Source organism: Aulonocara sp. 'chitande type north' Nkhata Bay, linkage group LG12 (genome assembly GCF_057382095.1).
Source record: "Aulonocara sp. 'chitande type north' Nkhata Bay isolate Kocher_YH1m ecotype deep benthic linkage group LG12, A_spYH_male_GT1.1, whole genome shotgun sequence".
Classification (NCBI taxonomy): Eukaryota; Metazoa; Chordata; class Actinopteri; order Cichliformes; family Cichlidae; genus Aulonocara; species Aulonocara sp. 'chitande type north' Nkhata Bay.
The window spans coordinates 21,176,542-21,194,480 of record NC_141355.1 but is presented as its reverse complement, the minus strand read 5'-3'; the positions used below and the strand labels follow the sequence as shown (position 1 = coordinate 21,194,480).

At 39.6% G+C, this 17,939-nt stretch overlaps 1 protein-coding gene across 1 annotated transcript; it reads left to right on the top strand.

Moving 5' to 3' along the window:
• Nucleotides 1–466: 466 nt before the first annotated feature.
• pes1 (pescadillo ribosomal biogenesis factor 1) lies at nucleotides 467–17,829 on the top strand. Its single transcript, XM_086314228.1, has 15 exons — nucleotides 467–632; nucleotides 809–888; nucleotides 2,372–2,525; nucleotides 2,704–2,813; nucleotides 3,082–3,253; nucleotides 3,344–3,433; nucleotides 3,763–3,879; nucleotides 3,973–4,050; nucleotides 8,763–8,852; nucleotides 14,996–15,126; nucleotides 15,218–15,343; nucleotides 15,657–15,841; nucleotides 16,789–16,952; nucleotides 17,043–17,210; nucleotides 17,451–17,829. The coding sequence occupies exons 1-15, from the start codon at nucleotides 609–611 to the stop codon at nucleotides 17,523–17,525; spliced, it is 1,764 nt and encodes a 587-aa protein (XP_086170354.1). The 5' UTR covers nucleotides 467–608; the 3' UTR covers nucleotides 17,526–17,829.
• Nucleotides 17,830–17,939: the final 110 nt, after the last annotated feature.

Below are 17,939 nucleotides of genomic sequence, written 5' to 3'. Positions count from 1 at the left end.
AGGTGTAACTTGCTAAGTGACATTGAACTAATTATAAGTGGGGCTGTATGTATTTATTTAAACCAGTATGTACAATTTTGTATAATCTACTGTTTGGATTAGAGAAAATACAAAAGAAAATCAAACTTCTGTACCCAGCTCTTGGTTTTTAAAGTCATTAACGATGTGTGCTGTACAACCATTCCACTCAGGAAAAAGAACAGTTCAAAGAAATCATTAAAAGCACACCATTGATGAGTGTATGTAAACCTTTACTCCTGGCACGACATTTTATTTTTTAGATGACTGCGGATTTAATAAAGAAGGTGCTTTTCATCATGTTGGCTATATGCTGTTTGTTGTGGACAACAAAATCCCAAAGATGAGTATAAGTTTTATATGTACGAATGTTTCACGTGCAAACACTGCTTCGGCTTTCCTTTGTAAACAGGCAAATAAACGGCCCACCCCTGGGTCCTACTGCTTGGGCCTCTCTTTCGCGCATGTCAAGCCACACGTGCATCTCCTGCGTGTTGTGTCGGTCGTTGTTGTGTACCCTTGCGAATTGTGTAATTTGTACACAACTACATTTGGATAAAACTCCGTGGAGGGTTAGAAACTGTCTCTAAATGGGAGGTCTTCAAAAGAAAAAGGTTGGTGTGGGTGTTCGCGTAATGTCGGGCGTCTTATTACCAAAAATCTGACTATCCCGTTAGCTAACAGCTAGCTGAAGTTTGTTTTTCTCAAACAGTAGATTCTTCTGGACGCGGATGAGCTTATGTGCCTTGTTAACACAAGTTGAATATGAGCATCTTCCTATGTTTTTCAGTTTGAGAGGGGCTCTGCCACCAACTACATCACAAGAAACAGAGCTCGAAAGAAGTTGCAGCTCAGCCTCCCAGATTTCAGGTAACGTTGCAGTTAGCAATTGTACACGTGTGTGTGTGTGTGTGTGTGTTTTAAATCACGATTTAGTCATACCCCGCCGGCACTGTATTAGTTTCTCGTTATTGTATAGTAACGCTAACGCTTTCTGGGTGAGAAAAGGTGCGAGGGCCCATTTATGACGCAAAGTCTTTAAAACTCAGTGAGTGAGTTTATTTTATTTATTTTTTTTGGGGGGGGGGGGGGGTGCTGTGAAACTCATGCGTTTGTATTGAACAAGGTAGACAATTGTGCAGGGTCAAACAAAAGTGCATTTCTTCTCGGCTCCTGGCTTTTGAGGTCACAACAGTAGTCCAGTCACTAGCATCCTCCTTTCACATCAACGCTCTGCATGTCCTTCACTACATCCATGAATCTTCTCTGTGGTCTTCCTCTTTTCCACCTGCCAGGCAGCTCCTTCATCAACATCCTTTGTCCAGTAATTATCCACTGTTCCTCCTCTACACGTCCAAACCATCCCGGCCTTGTTTCTATTTCTAACTTTGTCTCTTCTCAATCTTAGCTGTCCTTTTGATGTACTCAATTCTTACATTCCTACTGTAAATTTGAGAGTCTCAGCATCTACAGCTCTACCAGCTTGGCCTCCCATCCAAATTATACTTCACAGCACGTCTCACTACCATCTTGCAATACTTAGCTGTCATTCTTGCTGCTATCCTTCTGCCACAAATCACCCCTGACTCTCATTTCCATCTTTTCCACCCTCCCTGAACTCTCTTCTTCACTTCTCTTGTGCACTGTTGCTTTGGATGGTTGACCCCAGCATTAAAACTCATCCTCTTTCACTGCGTCTGCTCCTAGTTAGTGAAATGCAAAGAGTATTAATGCAGCCTCGAAAGTGAAGCAAAATTTAATTAGCACATCAGTAAAAACATTACCATCAACAAGAAAGAATGTATTGACGCCAAAGTTAGTGAGACAAAGTTATGTTAGTAGTTAGTAATGAATCTGCACCTAGTTATATTCTCTATGATCAACACTATATCCATAAATCACATCTGACATATAATGTGCATAAATTAATTTAACAAGTAATTCTGAGGTGTCTTACATCTTCAGTGAATGTGATCAGAATATTTAGCAGTGGTTGGTAATTTCAAAATAAATCCATGGTTCTGAAAGTGTTACTCTCCATGCCAATATTACTTTTTTTGGGTGTTTTGTTTTTTGTAAAACCAGCAATTCAAATGTAACAATATTTAAATTTTCAAAAATGGACCAATCAACTATTATTTTTTTTCCCCCTAATACGATTTTTATATATATATATATATATATATATATATATATATATATATATAAAAAAATACATTTTTTTTTTTTTTTTTTTTTTAAATACCATCATAGCAACTTACTTTTCTCCAAGTTTGTTCCAAATCTCGATTTCCAGCCTTTCTCAGAAAGGTGCCTTGTTGCAGACAAATAATTTCTCTTCTCTGATTTTCAGGCGACTTTGCATTCTCAAAGGCATATACCCTCATGAGCCAAAACACAAGAAGAAGGTGAACAAGGGATCTACAGCCCCAAGGACCTTCTACCTGCTCAAAGACATCCGCTTTCTGCTCCATGAGCCAATTGTTGGAAAGTTCAGAGAGTACAAGGTATATTACATAAGAAACCAGTACCTTAGTGTTCTTTACCTCTATAAAAAGGATATTTAAATCACTTTGCTTGAATCAGTTTTTCCTCATCATGTCTTTGGTTTATCGTTTGATTTCAATTTGGTTGACAATCTTTTTGGTACCTGTGTTATTTTCAACATTTATTTTTGTCTTGTAGATATTTGTGCGTAAGCTTAAGAAGGCTTATGGAAAAACAGAGTGGTCTGCAGTGGAAAGACTGAGAGAGAACAAGCCGACCTATAAATTGGATCACATCATCAAAGAAAGGTGGGGTGGTTATTCTTCACACTGAACATAAGAGGGCATAGTTGATCTATTTTTCTTTTTTTTCTCTGCCACTATATGAATTAAATTGAAATTGTAGGGTAACAGTAGAACAGAGTCTTTAGGAGTCTGTCAGTATCTATTTTTTTTTTTTTTTTTTTACAGCTTTTAACATGCAAGTTATCTTTGTTTTTTATTTTTATTTCAAAGGTAAGATGTTTTTGTCAAAACAAAACCTCATAAATATTGCTTGTGCTTCTTTGTTTGGCAGGTATCCAACCTTCATTGATGCCCTCCGTGATATCGACGATGCCCTCTGCATGTGCTTCCTCTTCTCCACTTTTGCTCGAACAGGAAAATGTCATGTGCAGACAATCCAGCTGTGCAGACGCCTCACTGTGGAGTGGATGAACTATGTGATCGCATCACGTTCTCTCCGAAAGGTGCAAGTTCACCAGCCTGTTATTGATCTGACTCTGTGAGAGTTGGTTGACCTGTGTTCTGTAATGTGCTAAACGTTTCTGTTTTGATAGGTTTTCCTCTCCATCAAGGGAATATATTATCAGGCTGAGGTGATGGGACAGCTCATTACATGGGTGGTGCCATATCAGTTCTCCCATGATGTAAGTGCAGTTTGGCAAATTGCAGTCAACAGGGACAGTGCTAATAATAAATAGTCACTTTATTACTGTTGGGTTATAATGTAGGTTGCCAGGCCAACATTGTAAATAAAAAATTGTCCTTAATGTCTTGCCTGCTCATTAAGAATCAGAAAATGTGTGGCACTTATGAACAAGAAAACTGACTTTGCTGATGGCTTTAACTTGTGAGCAGCCTGTCTGTTTTAAAATTAGAATATACTAAAAATTATGTTGGAAGTGACTCTGATTGAACTCACACTTATAAATATATCACTGAAATATGGTCAAACTAATATTTGTTTCTCTTTCAGCACCCCGTTGATGTTGATTACAGAGTAATGGCAACATTCACAGAGTTGTACACCACTCTGCTGGGCTTTGTCAGTTTCAGGCTCTACAGTTCCCTCAACTTGGTCTACCCACCAAAGGTATCGTGGACTGTAATATAAAAAAGGATTTATGATAAATTGATCATATGTAACCAGACCTGCCCTCAGTTAATATTGCCTCTCATTTTGCAGCTGGACAGTAATGGAGAGTCAGAGCCTAAGGAAGAGAGTGAGGATGACTATGCCATGAATTCAGAAAGTTACTTAGAGGTGAGTCACTTTGTTTTAAACAGTGTAAAAGACCTCTGATGTCTTTTGTTTGTGGTGCTCATTACATTGAAAGGAGGCTTGTTGGTTATCCAGAGTGACAGAATAAATTCACTTAAACCATCCGGCATAAAGCAGCGTTGGAGTTTTGTTAAAACTATATCACCACTTCAGTGGCAGAGAGAACTCGGTCACACAACTTCTCCAGGAAGGATAGCAAAAGCGTTGTTGATGCTTTTTGGGGAAAAACATGTCCCAGGTGACCTCTAAAACAAGCTTTTAAAGCACAGGGTACGTTGTTTTCCTGGCTTCAGCAATCTGTAAAGACAATGCATTCTGTTATTCAAGCAGGAGTCGTCTTTATTTTCCCTCAGCTTTACTGAGACATAAAACTGGGATATGTGCTAATGTGCATTTATAAAGTTTAGACTTGTGCTCTGCTGAATATGATCCATATTCCTTACTAGGTTATATCCAGTGGGGTTGTCATTGGGAGCTCAGGGGGAGCTCTTTATTGAATAGTTAGCTGTACTACACAGTGCTTCAGAGGTTCAATAACCCCCTACATGCACTCACCCGCTCAGTCAGCCAATGCATTTACACTGTAGCATTAACAGGAACAGTTAAGAGTCACGCAACAATAACAGATGTAAATAACACAAGTTTCCTCGCTTAAACGGCAACACATGTTCCCAAGGCATGATTGGAGATAACTAGTCACTCCCAACACGCCATGATACCATGTTCTGATTGAGGGATTGAATTAAAACGTACAACTCTGCTATCACTTCTGACATAAACGAAGACAAAACTAAACAGCAGTGGCTTTGTAGGGTTGCTGAAGTTGGGCTAGCTGTAGGACTGGGCGCTATATTGAGGTTTTTTTTTTGTTTGTTTTTAAATATCGATATATTTTTATACGAGATAAGATGTGACAATATCCTTTATATCGATATAGTCTATGTTACGTTATAATTATACTTGTGGAGCCGCAGGTTTGCCTCTCTTGCGTCCACTTTTGTCTCTACGCAACGTTACTCGGCCTCGCTTCTCTCCTTCACTGAACACAACTCCCCCTCCCCCATCGCTTCACCTGCAGGCAACAACAAGATGGACACGGCAAATCTCCGTTAACGAGTTACCGTGCATCGCCCCGCACATGGGGCTGGACGGCGTCAACGTGTTAGCGAGCTAACCGTGCTAACGAGCTAATCATGCTAACGCCTAAAATCCTTTCATTTTCTCAAAAGTTGACAGCACGCCTTGTGTATGAATTCTGTGCTTGATGACCACAAACCAATTTTATGTGGTACACAGCGCTCAGCAATCTGTCAAAAAATGTTTTAATATGACTTTGCTAAGCTACGGAGCTGCACCGCTTGATGGATTGTCGGAGCATTACGGCTACCGTAGTCTGGAGCCTCGCGGAGTAATACGTACTGTGCTTCAACGTAGTATAGACCCTGTGCACGAGAAAATGCTAACTTCCTGGTTTGAGACCGGATGTAGGGTTGTAAATTTCCGGTAGCTTTACTTTGCGGTCAATCGCTACTGCGAAGATATACTCCAAAATCATGTCCAAAACTCAAAAACTGAAAGATCGCGTTAAGTTACAAAGAGCAGAAGGTGGGAACACTCACCACTGTTGTGTCATTAAAAAAAAATCTAATGATCAATTTTGACGTTTAAAGAGTTTAGATGATCAGTTGTTTACATCACTCAACACAAGCAGAACTGCATTACTGCAGCAGAAGACACATCGTCCACATTCAGAAACACATCTCTGTACAGTGACTGGTCTTATGATTTAAACAGGCAAATGTTCAGAATTCAAACTACAGGTGAAGAATAGTCAAACCAGATGTTTCCCCCGTTATGTCGATATCAGCTAGTCAAGTGTAGTCGCTATAACGCGGTTCACCTTTCACCTCGCTGTTTCACAGATTTTTTTTTTTTTTTTTTTTAGTGCAAGTTTGCATGCTTATTTTTTTTTACGTCACATTGTGTCCTGCGTCCTGATCGCTGCAGACGATCTCCTCCGTGACGTCTCTCCTGTACAGTACAGAATCGCTGCATCGATCCCTAGCAGTGTGACTCTGAAGTGCAGTGCTGTATGTCCACGATATTTTTAGAACATAACACCCGCGATAAACGAGGGACAGCTGAGAAATATAACATTTGAATCGCTTTGCTCTGAGGCGCGGGGGTAAAAAATATCGACAAGTCGATGAACATCATTTACAGATATATTGGGTAAATGCTCAAGACATCTATAGAAATGTAAATCGCCGCTTGATTCATTCATTTGCTTAACTTGTTTTGGACCGTAAACAAGGCGCGAATAGGACACCGGAAATCAAGCTCCCAACAGGAGTTTCCGCACCAGAAGTAGCATATGTTAACGTGCACATAGTCTATTACCGTATTGTGTGTATAAGGACCATAAATGGCACGAAGCGGATTTCAAACTCCAGGCTGTCAGTCACGCAGTAGAACTTCGGAACAGAGCAGCTGCGAAATGTGTCTCTTTGTTATTATGCTCAGCATCTTTTAGTTTACATTTTGACTGCACAATTGTGAGCTTTTTGTTGTGCACAACAACAACATTGTTTTCTTTTATTTATCAAGCATTATTATTTAATAATGTATTTATTTATTTTTGAGTAATTTTTTTTAATGTACATATATGCTGTATGTTACCAAAAGTGCCTGTGTGACATCTGGGACACAGCTTTGACTAAGAACTCTCTTTTCTTACTTTATGACTTTAAAAAAAATTATTGAGAAAGATATCGTATATCGCCATCCAGCTAAAAAATATCGAGATGAATTTGGGGCCATATTGCCCAGTCCTACCTAGCTGGTATATAATGATATACTATGTGGTGGCCAGCTACACAGCTATGGTTAGCATAATATAAACACAGTGAAGCTGGAGGATGAATGCTAACATTTTCCCACTCGCTACAAGCTAACGTGAGGGTTCCTGATGGTTAGGGACAAATGTAACCGCACGGCAGGATGTTGTAAACCAGGGGTCCCCAATCCCAGTCCGTGAGGGCCGGTGTCCCTGCAGGTTTTAGATCTCACCCTGGGTCAACACACCTGAATCACATGATTAGTTCTTTACCAGGCTTCTGGAGAACTTCAAGACATGTTGAGAAGGTAATTTATCCATTTAAATCAGCTGTGTTGGATCAAGGACGCATGTCCTTCAGGGACACCGGTCCTCGTTGACTGGGATTGGGGACCCCTGCTGTAAACGGACCAAACTTCAGTCAGGAGAACAACTGCGATAATCCATCCACAATGCGAGGTTAGTCATTAATATATTGCTGCGTGGGCTGGGGTGTAGTTACATCATAAGGTTATAAAAACTGGGCTTTAAAATGACTAGTGGTAATAAAAACCGAGACAGGCGGACAGTGATCACTGACTTTTTTTAGGGGCTTGTTCAAATGAAATAGAATAAAATACAAAGCAGTAAAACATGTGAAAAACCCAACAGCCTTAATAAACGCAGAGTACCCAGAAGCAGGGTTCATGCAGCATCACTTAAAGATTGGATATCCTACCTGCTGTGAATGTTTTAATGCAGTATAGTTGTTGTTGTTGTTGTTGTTGTTATTATTATCACTTGTCACATTCTGTTTCTGACAGTTAAAATAAATAACATTCATATAAGAAATAAAATTGTTTCGTGTAAACTGTATATGGTGTTCAGTAGGCCTATACTATTGTACTTTAATGTCGGTCATAGGGGTGGTACTTCAAGAGCCATATATTTTATGAGGTGGTACTCGATGTGAAAAGTTTGAGAAACACTGCGTTACGCCTGGGTTGGACCTCCTTTTTGCTTCAGAGTTGCCTGAATTTTTTATGCCATAGATTCAACAAGTTGGGGGAAACATTCCTCAGAGATTTTAGTGCATTTGTCTGCTGCTCAGCCCTGGTGCAAATCTCCCTATCCACCACATCCCAGCGGAGCTCTATTGGATTGAGATCTGCTGACTTCTATAAGCTATTTAAGTGCATTGAACTCATGGTCATGCTCAGGTTGAAAACAGTTTTAGATGATCTGAGCTTTGTTTCATGGTGTGTTATCCTGGTGGAAGCAAACATCAGAAGATTGTTACACTGGTCATAAAGGGATGAGCATGGTCAGCAGCAATACTCGGGTAGGTTGTGGGGTTTAAATGATGACCAGTTAAGGGGCCCACATTATTATTTCGCCACTGAGCTATTGATACAAAGAAGCATGGAGCCATGCTTTCATGTTGTTTACACGAAATTGATGTGATGCTCTTCTGCCATGGTTGTAATAAGTGGTTATTCAAGTTTCTGTTGCCTTGACATCACCAGCCTGGCCAGAAAGAAAGGTTGCTGCCATGTGATTGGCAGATTAGGTATTTGCATAAATAAACTGTTATGGTGTCTGTAATAAAGCAACTTGTAAGTGTATTAATTTAACTTACACATACAGTACACTTAACATGAGGTCTTGCCCTATATCATTTCAGACACTTTAATTAGAGCTCAACATGTAGTCTACCTAAAAGCATTCAGTATGCTAATAGAGAAATTGTGTAAACTCATGTTTTTAAAAGCCTCATGCTTAAATTAAACTGTTGACTAAACTAACTAAATCTATTAAGTACGCACACATTGAGGTGTAAATGCTAACACTTGTGCTTACCTTGTTTTTGATTTTGTAGAAACTGTCAGCTCTGAGTGCCAGTCTGGCACGCGTGGTTTCTTCTGCAGATGAGGAGGAGGCTCAACTGGACCAGTTTCCCAGTGAAGGGGTAAGAAAGCTAACTTGCAAAACACGACACATCACATGTATCTTACGATTTACTCAGGCAAGGCATAACTATTTGTTATTGAGAAATATAATCAAAACACACAGATCACCACTTCATGCATAATGCCTCTTATAAATCTATGGACGTGTGTGCGATACTGTGGTGTCATGGTAAATTGCTCGGGTAAAGTTTGTAGCATGCGTGCTCGTTGGTTTTGTCTGCTTCCACTTGTCTTTGCACTAGGATGATGTCGGCATAAATGTGCAGTCATATTCGTTGTGTCCCCACTAGTGCTGTCAGCGTTAATCTCGTTGAAATGACATTAACGCCATAACGCGGCAAATCTCCGTTAACGACTTACCGTGGGGCTGGACGGCGTTAACACGTTAACAAGCTAACTGCGCTAACGCAGTAGTTCCCACCAATGTAATTGAGCATGTACATGCCTATGTTTACAGGTACTTATAGATATGTTACTTACACAGGGATAGTAGTAGTAGAATAGTTAAATTTATTACTTGCATATTTCCACAACCCTCTATCCATAACACATACTGTGTATAAGTGTACATAGAACCTCAGCTACTGTTGTATATACAGTGGGGCAAAAAAGTATTTAGTCAGCCACCGATTGTGCAAGTTCCCCCACTTAAAATGATGACAGAGGTCAGTAATTTGTACCAGAGGCACACTTCAACTGTGAGAGACAGAATGTTTAAAAAAAAATCCATGAATTCACATGGTAGGATTTGTAAAGAATTTATTTGTAAATCAGGGTGGAAAATAAGTATTTGGTCACCTCAAACATGGAAAATCTCTGGCTCTCACAGACCTGTAACGTCTTCTGTAAGAAGCTTTTCTGTCCCCCACTCGTTACCTGTATGAATGGCACCTGTTTGAACTCATCATCTGTATAAAAGACACCTGTCCACAGCCTCAAACAGTCAGACTCCAAACTCCGCCATGGCCAAGACCAAAGAGCTTTCGAAGGACACCAGGAAAAGTATTGTAGACCTGCACCAGACTGGGAAGAGTGAATCTACAATAGGCAAGCAGCTTGGTGTGAACAAATCAACTGTGGGAGCAATCATCAGAAAATGGAAGACATACAAGACCACTGATAATCTCCCTCGATCTGGGGCTCCACGCAAGATCTCATCCCGTGGGGTCAAAATGATCATGAGAACGGTGAGCAAAGATCCCAGAACCACACGGGGGGACCTGGTGAATGACCTGCAGAGAGCTGGGACCAAAGTAACAAAGGTCACCATCAGTAACACACTACAACGGCAGGGAATCAAACCCCGCAGTGCCAGACGTGTTCCGCTGCTGAAGCCAGTGCATGTCCAGGCCCGTCTGAAGTTTGCCAGAGAGCACATGGATGATACAGCAGAGGATTGGGAGAATGTCATGTGGTCAGATGAAACCAAAGTAGAACTTTTTGGTATAAACTCAACTCGTCGTGTTTGGAGGAAGAAGAATACTGAGTTGCATCCCAAGAACACCATACCTACTGTGAAGCATGGGGGTGGAAACATCATGCTATGGGGCTGTTTTTCTGCCAAGGGGACAGGATGACTGATCCGTGTTAAGGACAGAATGAATGGGGCCATGTATCGTGAGATTTTGAGCCAAAACCTCCTTCCATCAGTGAGAACTTTGAAGATGAAACGAGGCTGGGTCTTCCAACATGACAATGATCCAAAACACACCGCCCGGGCAACAAAGGAGTGGCTCCGTAAGAAGCATTTGAAAGTCCGGGAGTGGCCTAGCCAGTCTCCAGACCTCAACCCCATAGAAAATCTGTGGCGGGAGTTGAAAGTCCGTGTTGCTCGGCGACAGCCCCAAAACATCACTGCTCTCGAGAAGATCTGCATGGAGGAATGGGCCAAAATACCAGCTACTGTGTGTGCAAACCTGGTAAAGACCTATAGTAAACGTTTGACCTCTGTTATTGCCAACAAAGGTTATGTTACAAAGTATTGAGTTGTATTTTTGTTATTGACCAAATACTTATTTTCCACCCTGATTTACGAATAAATTCTTTACAAATCCTACCATGTGGATTCATGGATTTTCTTTTCACATTCTGTCTCTCACAGTTGAAGTGTACCTCTGGTGCAAATTACTGACCTCTGTCATCATTTTAAGTGGGGGAACTTGCACAATCGGTGGCTGACTAAATACTTTTTTGCCCCACTGTAGTGTATCATCTTATTAATTTAGTATTTCTTGGCTTTATATTCTTGTATTCTTCTATTATCTGTAAATGAGCTGTAATAACACACAAATCCCCCCCGTCCGATCATTAAAGTCTTATCTTATCTTAGAAAATACTTTCATTCTTTCTTTTTGCTCTAATTGGTCTCTAAGGTTAAACATTAATGGTTACATCATTTGATCTTTTGAAGCTGTGATACAAGGGATTTACAGCTTTGTTTGGTTGCTACTGACGATATGTTTCTCATCCTGGGAAGCTTGTTGTCACTGACTGATTTGAAGTTAACAATTGTTTTTGTCAATTCATTCTGCTTTTTTATAATTATAGGTAGGAGTAGTAGGTAGTTCAAACTCTGCTTTAATTTATTTATTATTCTGTTTTGTGTGTGCGTGTTTTTCGGTTTTTTGCCAAAAAAGACAGTTCTGCTTTTTTGCTTCTTTTTTTGTTTGTTGGGTTTCTTAATTTTTATTAAAAAGTTTAAGTCTTAGTAATACGTTCTCAGTTTAATAAAACAGTATTTTCATCCACTGAAACAATCAGTTGTGTAACAATTTTTCAATTACAGAGGGGGAAAAACTTTTTTGCTCAAGCATGGGCACTTAATCGGGAGAATTTTATGAATAAAAAATTAGAATAACAGATTGTATTTTTATAAAGTTTTCAAGTCAACTCACCTGAATGATCTTTCAACATTACAGCTTTCAGACTAAAGTGCTTTATTAACCCTTTAAGACCTACCATAGAGCCAAGTTTGCCAGAGCTTATCTTGATATTTTTACATGCTGTAGAGCCATTTTTGGGATTGTTTCAAGTTGCTATATGTCAATACAACCGTTATAGCCCAAATTTATATAATATATATGCATTAAGTGCATAGTAACTACATAAATTGCAAAAACGTGCAATAAACTACAAAATGAAAATCATTTTGGGTTGTTTTTTAACATATATTTCTAGTTAGAGAAATTTAAGAAGTTTATCCCTCAAAACTAAATACACAAAAGTTGCACAAAATAGTTTTGAACCACAGGAAATTTATTTTGAGTGTCTTCATAGTTGTGTTTTTTGTTTTTTAGATACACCAATTTTTATATACTGCTGGAAAAACGAAAATAAATATAATGCAAATTTACCCCCCAAAAAACAGCATGTGCATCAAAATAAACTATTTCCAGCAGTGTAATTTTTGTTTGAAGCATCCCAGAAACGATACGGAAAAGTCAAACATGACTTTTAAAAATAAGGCCCTGAAGGTAAAAAAAAAAACCCTACATTTTCCGCGAAAATGACGTCACTTCCGGGCAGGTAATGGCGGACATGCTGACGTCTATTCCAACGTAGGAAGTGTTATGAACAGCTGATCGGATCAGCAAAACGTGTTTCTGGAATATTATGTTGTTGTCGCTGCAAATGCTTTTTATTCAATTTATTTTCAAAGCTATATGTGGAAGGAAACCGTGTCATAGGACAAGCTGAATGCATAAGATGCAAGTACAACTCCTCCGGTTTCATATGCAAAAAAATGATTGTGCTAGCTTATGTGATTCCAGTTCTACAGGAATTTAAAAATGGCTGCGCAAAACGGAGCGTGCCCGCTCCGACCGGTCTTAAGGGGTTAAGGCATTAACAGATCAACTGTGGAAACTGTGGCTGATCTTATAGATATCTGGCTTCTTTTCAAACTTTTTACATGCCTGATGAGCACATATTTTTATTTAACTTTTTTGTTTGTCTATTTCTCGTGCAGTTAGGTTGAAAAATGTTAGTGCTTCTGAGACATTAGCTTTACTACAAAGCAGGGAACTTCAGGACTTAATTATTACTTAGACATGAGGTGTAACTTCCTGGTGTATTAATTTTACCTGAGCTTTGGAATCTTATCCGGGCGTTCCTGTGTGTTCTGAGAACGTAACAGATAAAATCTGCACATTATTAAAGCGGCCTACTAACCTGTCACTTTTCCTGGAAAGTTACACCCCCTGTTCCTTTGGAGCTTGGTGTTTTGTTTTTTTGTTTTTTTTTTTAGAGACAATCTAAACCCTCTGGTTTTTCCCCAATGAGTCTCAATCACAGACATATAATCTCAGAGGAAGGAACTGTAATCCCTTGAGTGGTTTTCTGCTGGCTGCATGAAATTTCAAAGATGTTTGTTGGTTCATTTATGATACTGTAGCTGTAGTCTATAGTTAGAAAGTTGGTGCACGAGCAGTGATGGTATTACTCTCTAGTCGGAGTCAGTGAGGCTGTGGTAATCCTTGAGGACACCCCTTTCAAGCCAATAACACGAATTTAACTTGGAACAGATGGTATTGCTGTTATGTGGTTAGTGTTCAGGCTGACCAGAATAAAGGAACCTGTACTTCCTATTGATGAAGTACAGGTTGCACTGTTGTTCACAAAGACCAGCTCCGTCTACAAGATGCTCTAGTTCCTTTGCTTCCAGAGTGGAGCATTACACTGGGGCTTGCCCGCTGGCTAGGTTAATATTTGAAGGTGTTTCAGGGTCCCATAGACTATTCCTGGGTTGTCAGGAGTAAGGTCACAATGCATCTACCCTTCAAGATATAGGTGTAGTATGCTCAAGGTCTATTGTGGGTGAAAAAGCCAATTCAATTCTCCTAACCTGGAATTAGTGAGCAAACTGGCTGCAAACTTCCATGGTTGCATTTCAGAGCTGGGGGGTCCACGGGGATGCAACAAACTGCATTCCTTTAAAATCAGCTTCTGCCATCCATGAGTCTACGTAGACCCAAGGGCAAGCTGTCGTAGCTTACTGCTTATCAGTGGCATCTGTTTGGTGATTTTAGGATAACACAGTGCATCTCACCACTAGGACTTTGTCTGTTAGTTGTGGACCATTGAACTCCATTTGTTACTGGCACATGGCAAGCCAGGTCATCCACTCCATATCCATGCAATTAGTGCTGCCACCCATATGAATAGGCAGTGGTGCTGTGTGCCACATCTTGAGGCAAGCAAAGCCATGTCTAGGCTCTGAAGGAGCTGGTTATGGAGATGTTAATGTTTTTGCTGTCTTAAGATAGCCAGTCAGCAGAGGCATAGCAGTAGCTTGGTAATACTGCAAGCAACAAACACTACAAGCTAAGCTGGTGGAAAAGATGCAAGAAAATCAGAATACTTTAATCCCTAAGGAAATTATGTGATGAAGCCTGCACTAATATTCGGTTACATTTTGTATTCTTTGAGTATTATACATATGATAGAGTAGCCAAGCCAACTTTATTTATAAGGTACTTTAAAGCTGGTTATCCAACATCTGAGTAGTCGTTTCTATTAGACTTCAAAGCATGCATAGTCAGTGTGATATAAATTGTCACAACACAACAGTTTCTGCTTTTACCCTTGATTATTTAATTAAATGTCACATGTTTTTATTGGTTTTAAATTGCTTTTCATATGTTAAATTTCAGTCTCCAGACAGGTCTGGGATTGGTCATCAGATGCCACCAACCACTGTTTTATGTATAAGTGCATCAGCTCCAGCTGAGATAACAAAGAGTCTACTAATCACCATTGCTGACCAATTTAACACCGGTTCAGACAGTTTGTTGAACCTGACTGTGATTCTTTAGTTAAATCTGAGCAACTTAAATTCAGAGATAAGTAAATGTATTAATTGTCGAGTTGTGAGTTGTACTTTTTACATAGCTTTTTTACATTTGCCTTTTGGAATTCTTTTAAGGTTGTAATCCCAATAAATCTAGCTGCACAATTCCTCTGTCATGGATCAGACACCATAATACATCAACAAGTTGGAAGTTGTTTAAAAATAAATAAATAAAAATCATCTTTTAGTTGCTGGCTTGTTTTTAAAGCAATGACTTTAAACTTTTCTGATTTAATTGTAAATAGAAATTCCCTGAAGAATAATTAATGTTTTCCCTTTATTTCTTCGCTACAGGAGGACATGGAGAAGATGGAGGCTAGGGAAAAGGAACTGAAACAGCAAGAAGCTCAGAAGAAGCTTTTTGAGGGACTCAAGTTTTACCTCAACAGAGAAGTTCCCAGAGAGTCTCTGGCATTCGTCATCAGGTGAGCGAGAGATGCTACAGTGAAGCAAAGAAACGTCCACGGAAGCCTGAAGCTGACTTTTTCACTTTTGTGTATTTCTGTTGCCTTTCAGGTGTTTTGGAGGTCAGGTATCCTGGGACAAGTCTGTGTGCATTGGTAGCACATACGATGTGACAGATGAGACCATCACCCATCAAATTATTGACAGGCCCAGTGTTGGCAAACAGTATATCAACAGGTAGAGAAATGCTGTGCTTTTCATCATGTATGAGAAGGTTTTTTGTTTTTTTTTTCCTTATAGAGGTATTTGATTTTGTCATAGAATTCGTAATCCTAGAGACAGGAAGTGTGTCATTCATGTACATTACCCACTTTTACAATGACTCCTTTCACTGGAATATTTCCCATCCCCCCCACCCCTTGGTCCTGCAGCAGAAAAAATCCTCACCAAAGAGCAAGATTGTATTCTCATTATTACATAGTAGACGCATGAAAATATGCACTTATTTGCCATCATAACAGATGATTTTCGAAACCTTTGCTTGTTTTAGATACTACATCCAACCCCAGTGGCTATACGACTGTGTCAATGCCAAAATTCTCTTGCCTGTGGAGGATTATTTCCTTGGGGTGACTCTACCCCCTCACCTGTCTCCGTTTGTGGAGGAGAAGGAAGGTGACTATGTGCCTCCAGAGAAACTGAAGATGATGGCCTTACAGCGAGGAGAAAAACCAGGTGTGGTTCAGTTATATCTCAGTGTGTATGCAGGTCACGCCCACAATTCGCTGACTTTTCCCCTCTGATCAGAGTCCTAGTTTTAAAAACAACAAACAAGATCAGATCTGAATGAACAACAGATGCATAGGAGGGAAAATTATAAGATAACCATAACCTCTAACCATGGTCTCGTGTCATTATTTTGTTACATCATAAAATTATGAGTATTGTACATAATCAAGTAGTTAAGCCAACTTTATTTATAAAGAACAACCACTTAGCAAAGGGTTGGACATAGGAAGAAAAACACACTTGAATAAAACCTTTTTTTAAAGAAGCCTGTTTAATGTGAAATGGCAGCAAATTCCACTATTTGGGAGCCACTACACCAAGTCCTGTCCCCTGTGAGCCTGCACTGTGTCCTCGGCATATACAAGGAGTTGGTCAGCTGATCTGAGCGACTAGGAAAGGGGAGTGCAAGTGCAGCAACTCAGAGAGGTGGTTTGGAGCGAGGCCATGTAACAACCTGAAAACAGATAAAAGAATTTTTAAAATGTCATGTGGAGAGTTAAATAGACATTCACGGCCTCTCTTAATCTGAATGAATGTAATTGATATTTGTGATTGATTTAAAAAGTTTAATAATTTGCTTCCTTTTTTGGGTTGTTTTGGAGACTTTAACACAGAACTGTTCTGATGGTCTGCTTATGTGAATAATTACTGCCAGCATTTCTTAATTGGATGATTAAATTTTTCTTGGTGGCTGGATCGAAATGTTGTGATTTACTAAAAGAACTGTAAGCGAGACAGCTTGTGGAGGTTATAGTTTATCTGATCAGAGTCCTAAAAAGCCACTTTGGCATCACACAGTAATGAAAATAAAAGATGAATATTTAATATAGGCACACAGGATTGAAATGTCAGCAGCACTAATTTTAAATAATTCCTTTTTCTTCCTTTTATAGGCAATGAACAAGAGGAGGATGAGGAAGAAGAGGAGGAGGAGGGAGAACAGGAAGAGGAAGAAGAACAAGAAGAGGATGACAATGGTGATGAAGAGGATGATGAAGAGGAAGTAGCAGAAGAGAAAAACCTTAAGAAAATGGAAGAACAAAGATCCCAGGGCAAGGTGATATGTCAGATCCTGATTTCTTTGTCATTGTGATTTTATTTTTTAGATCTTTTGGAATCTTTATTGACTCGTCTCGTTCCCTTTTAGTCTCTACATGTCAAAGTGACACCTGGAAAGCTGAAGGTAGAAAATAAGGCACGCTTGGAGCAGGAGGAGAAAGCAGAGGAGAAGCGTCTGGCCATTATGATGATGAAGAAAAAGGAAAAGTACCTCTATGACAAAATCATGTTTGGAAAGAAAAGAAAAGTCCGTGAGGTGCGTACATTGCCGCTTCGCTAAGAATATTTGTTCAACCTAAAAGCTTTAACTTTGAATATTTTAGTGTTGATACTGAGCATTTTATCTCAGGCCACAGTGTTTACCAGTATTATGTAGCCGCTGCGGAGAGAACGGCGCAGCCCAGCGTTGACCCCCGCTGAGTTCACTGAGCTTAAAAATGGTTGCGTAACTGGTGTTGAGTATCTTCCATTAACTGGGCTCCTTCTCTTTTTACAGGCTAACAAGCTTGCTGCCAAGAGGAAGGCTCACGATGATTCAGAAAAAGCAAAAAAGAAAAAGGCCCGAAAATAACTGGTGCCTTCTTCAGACTGACTTTCTTTTTAACTTTGAGACTCGGTGCATTGCAGGTTTACATACCATAAAACCTGAAAGTGCAGTAGAGCTCTGCGTGCTACATGCACTCTAATGACCTCTGCAGAACTTCAAACAGCGCAGGTTGTCACAAATGCTAGTTGTGTGATTATTATTGTAAAAGTAACTGTTTGATCTGTGCTCCACTTTTCTGTATTGTACAATACAACTTCCTGTTTATTTTAAAATCTGTAACCGAAACATTTTACAGTTAAACGGACTGAATTAAACCTGTTACTTGTGATATTGCATCTCTAAGAAGAAATGATTCTCTTAGTCTTGGCGCCATATTGAAAAATGATTATTTATCCTTGAGGCTGTAGCTTTAGGGCAGCTGTTTCTTTTTAAAGCTGT

What these genes read in the sequence shown, in the direction of transcription:
- pes1 (XM_086314228.1), top strand. Translation starts at nt 609, where the DNA reads ATGGGAGGTCTTCAAAAGAAAAAG. An exon ending in CATCACGTTCTCTCCGAAAG is followed by an intron (nt 3,254 to 3,343) that starts GTGCAAGTTCAC and finishes CTGTTTTGATAG; the next exon opens with GTTTTCCTCTCCATCAAGGG. An exon ending in ACTTGGTCTACCCACCAAAG is followed by an intron (nt 3,880 to 3,972) that starts GTATCGTGGACT and finishes CTCATTTTGCAG; the next exon opens with CTGGACAGTAATGGAGAGTC.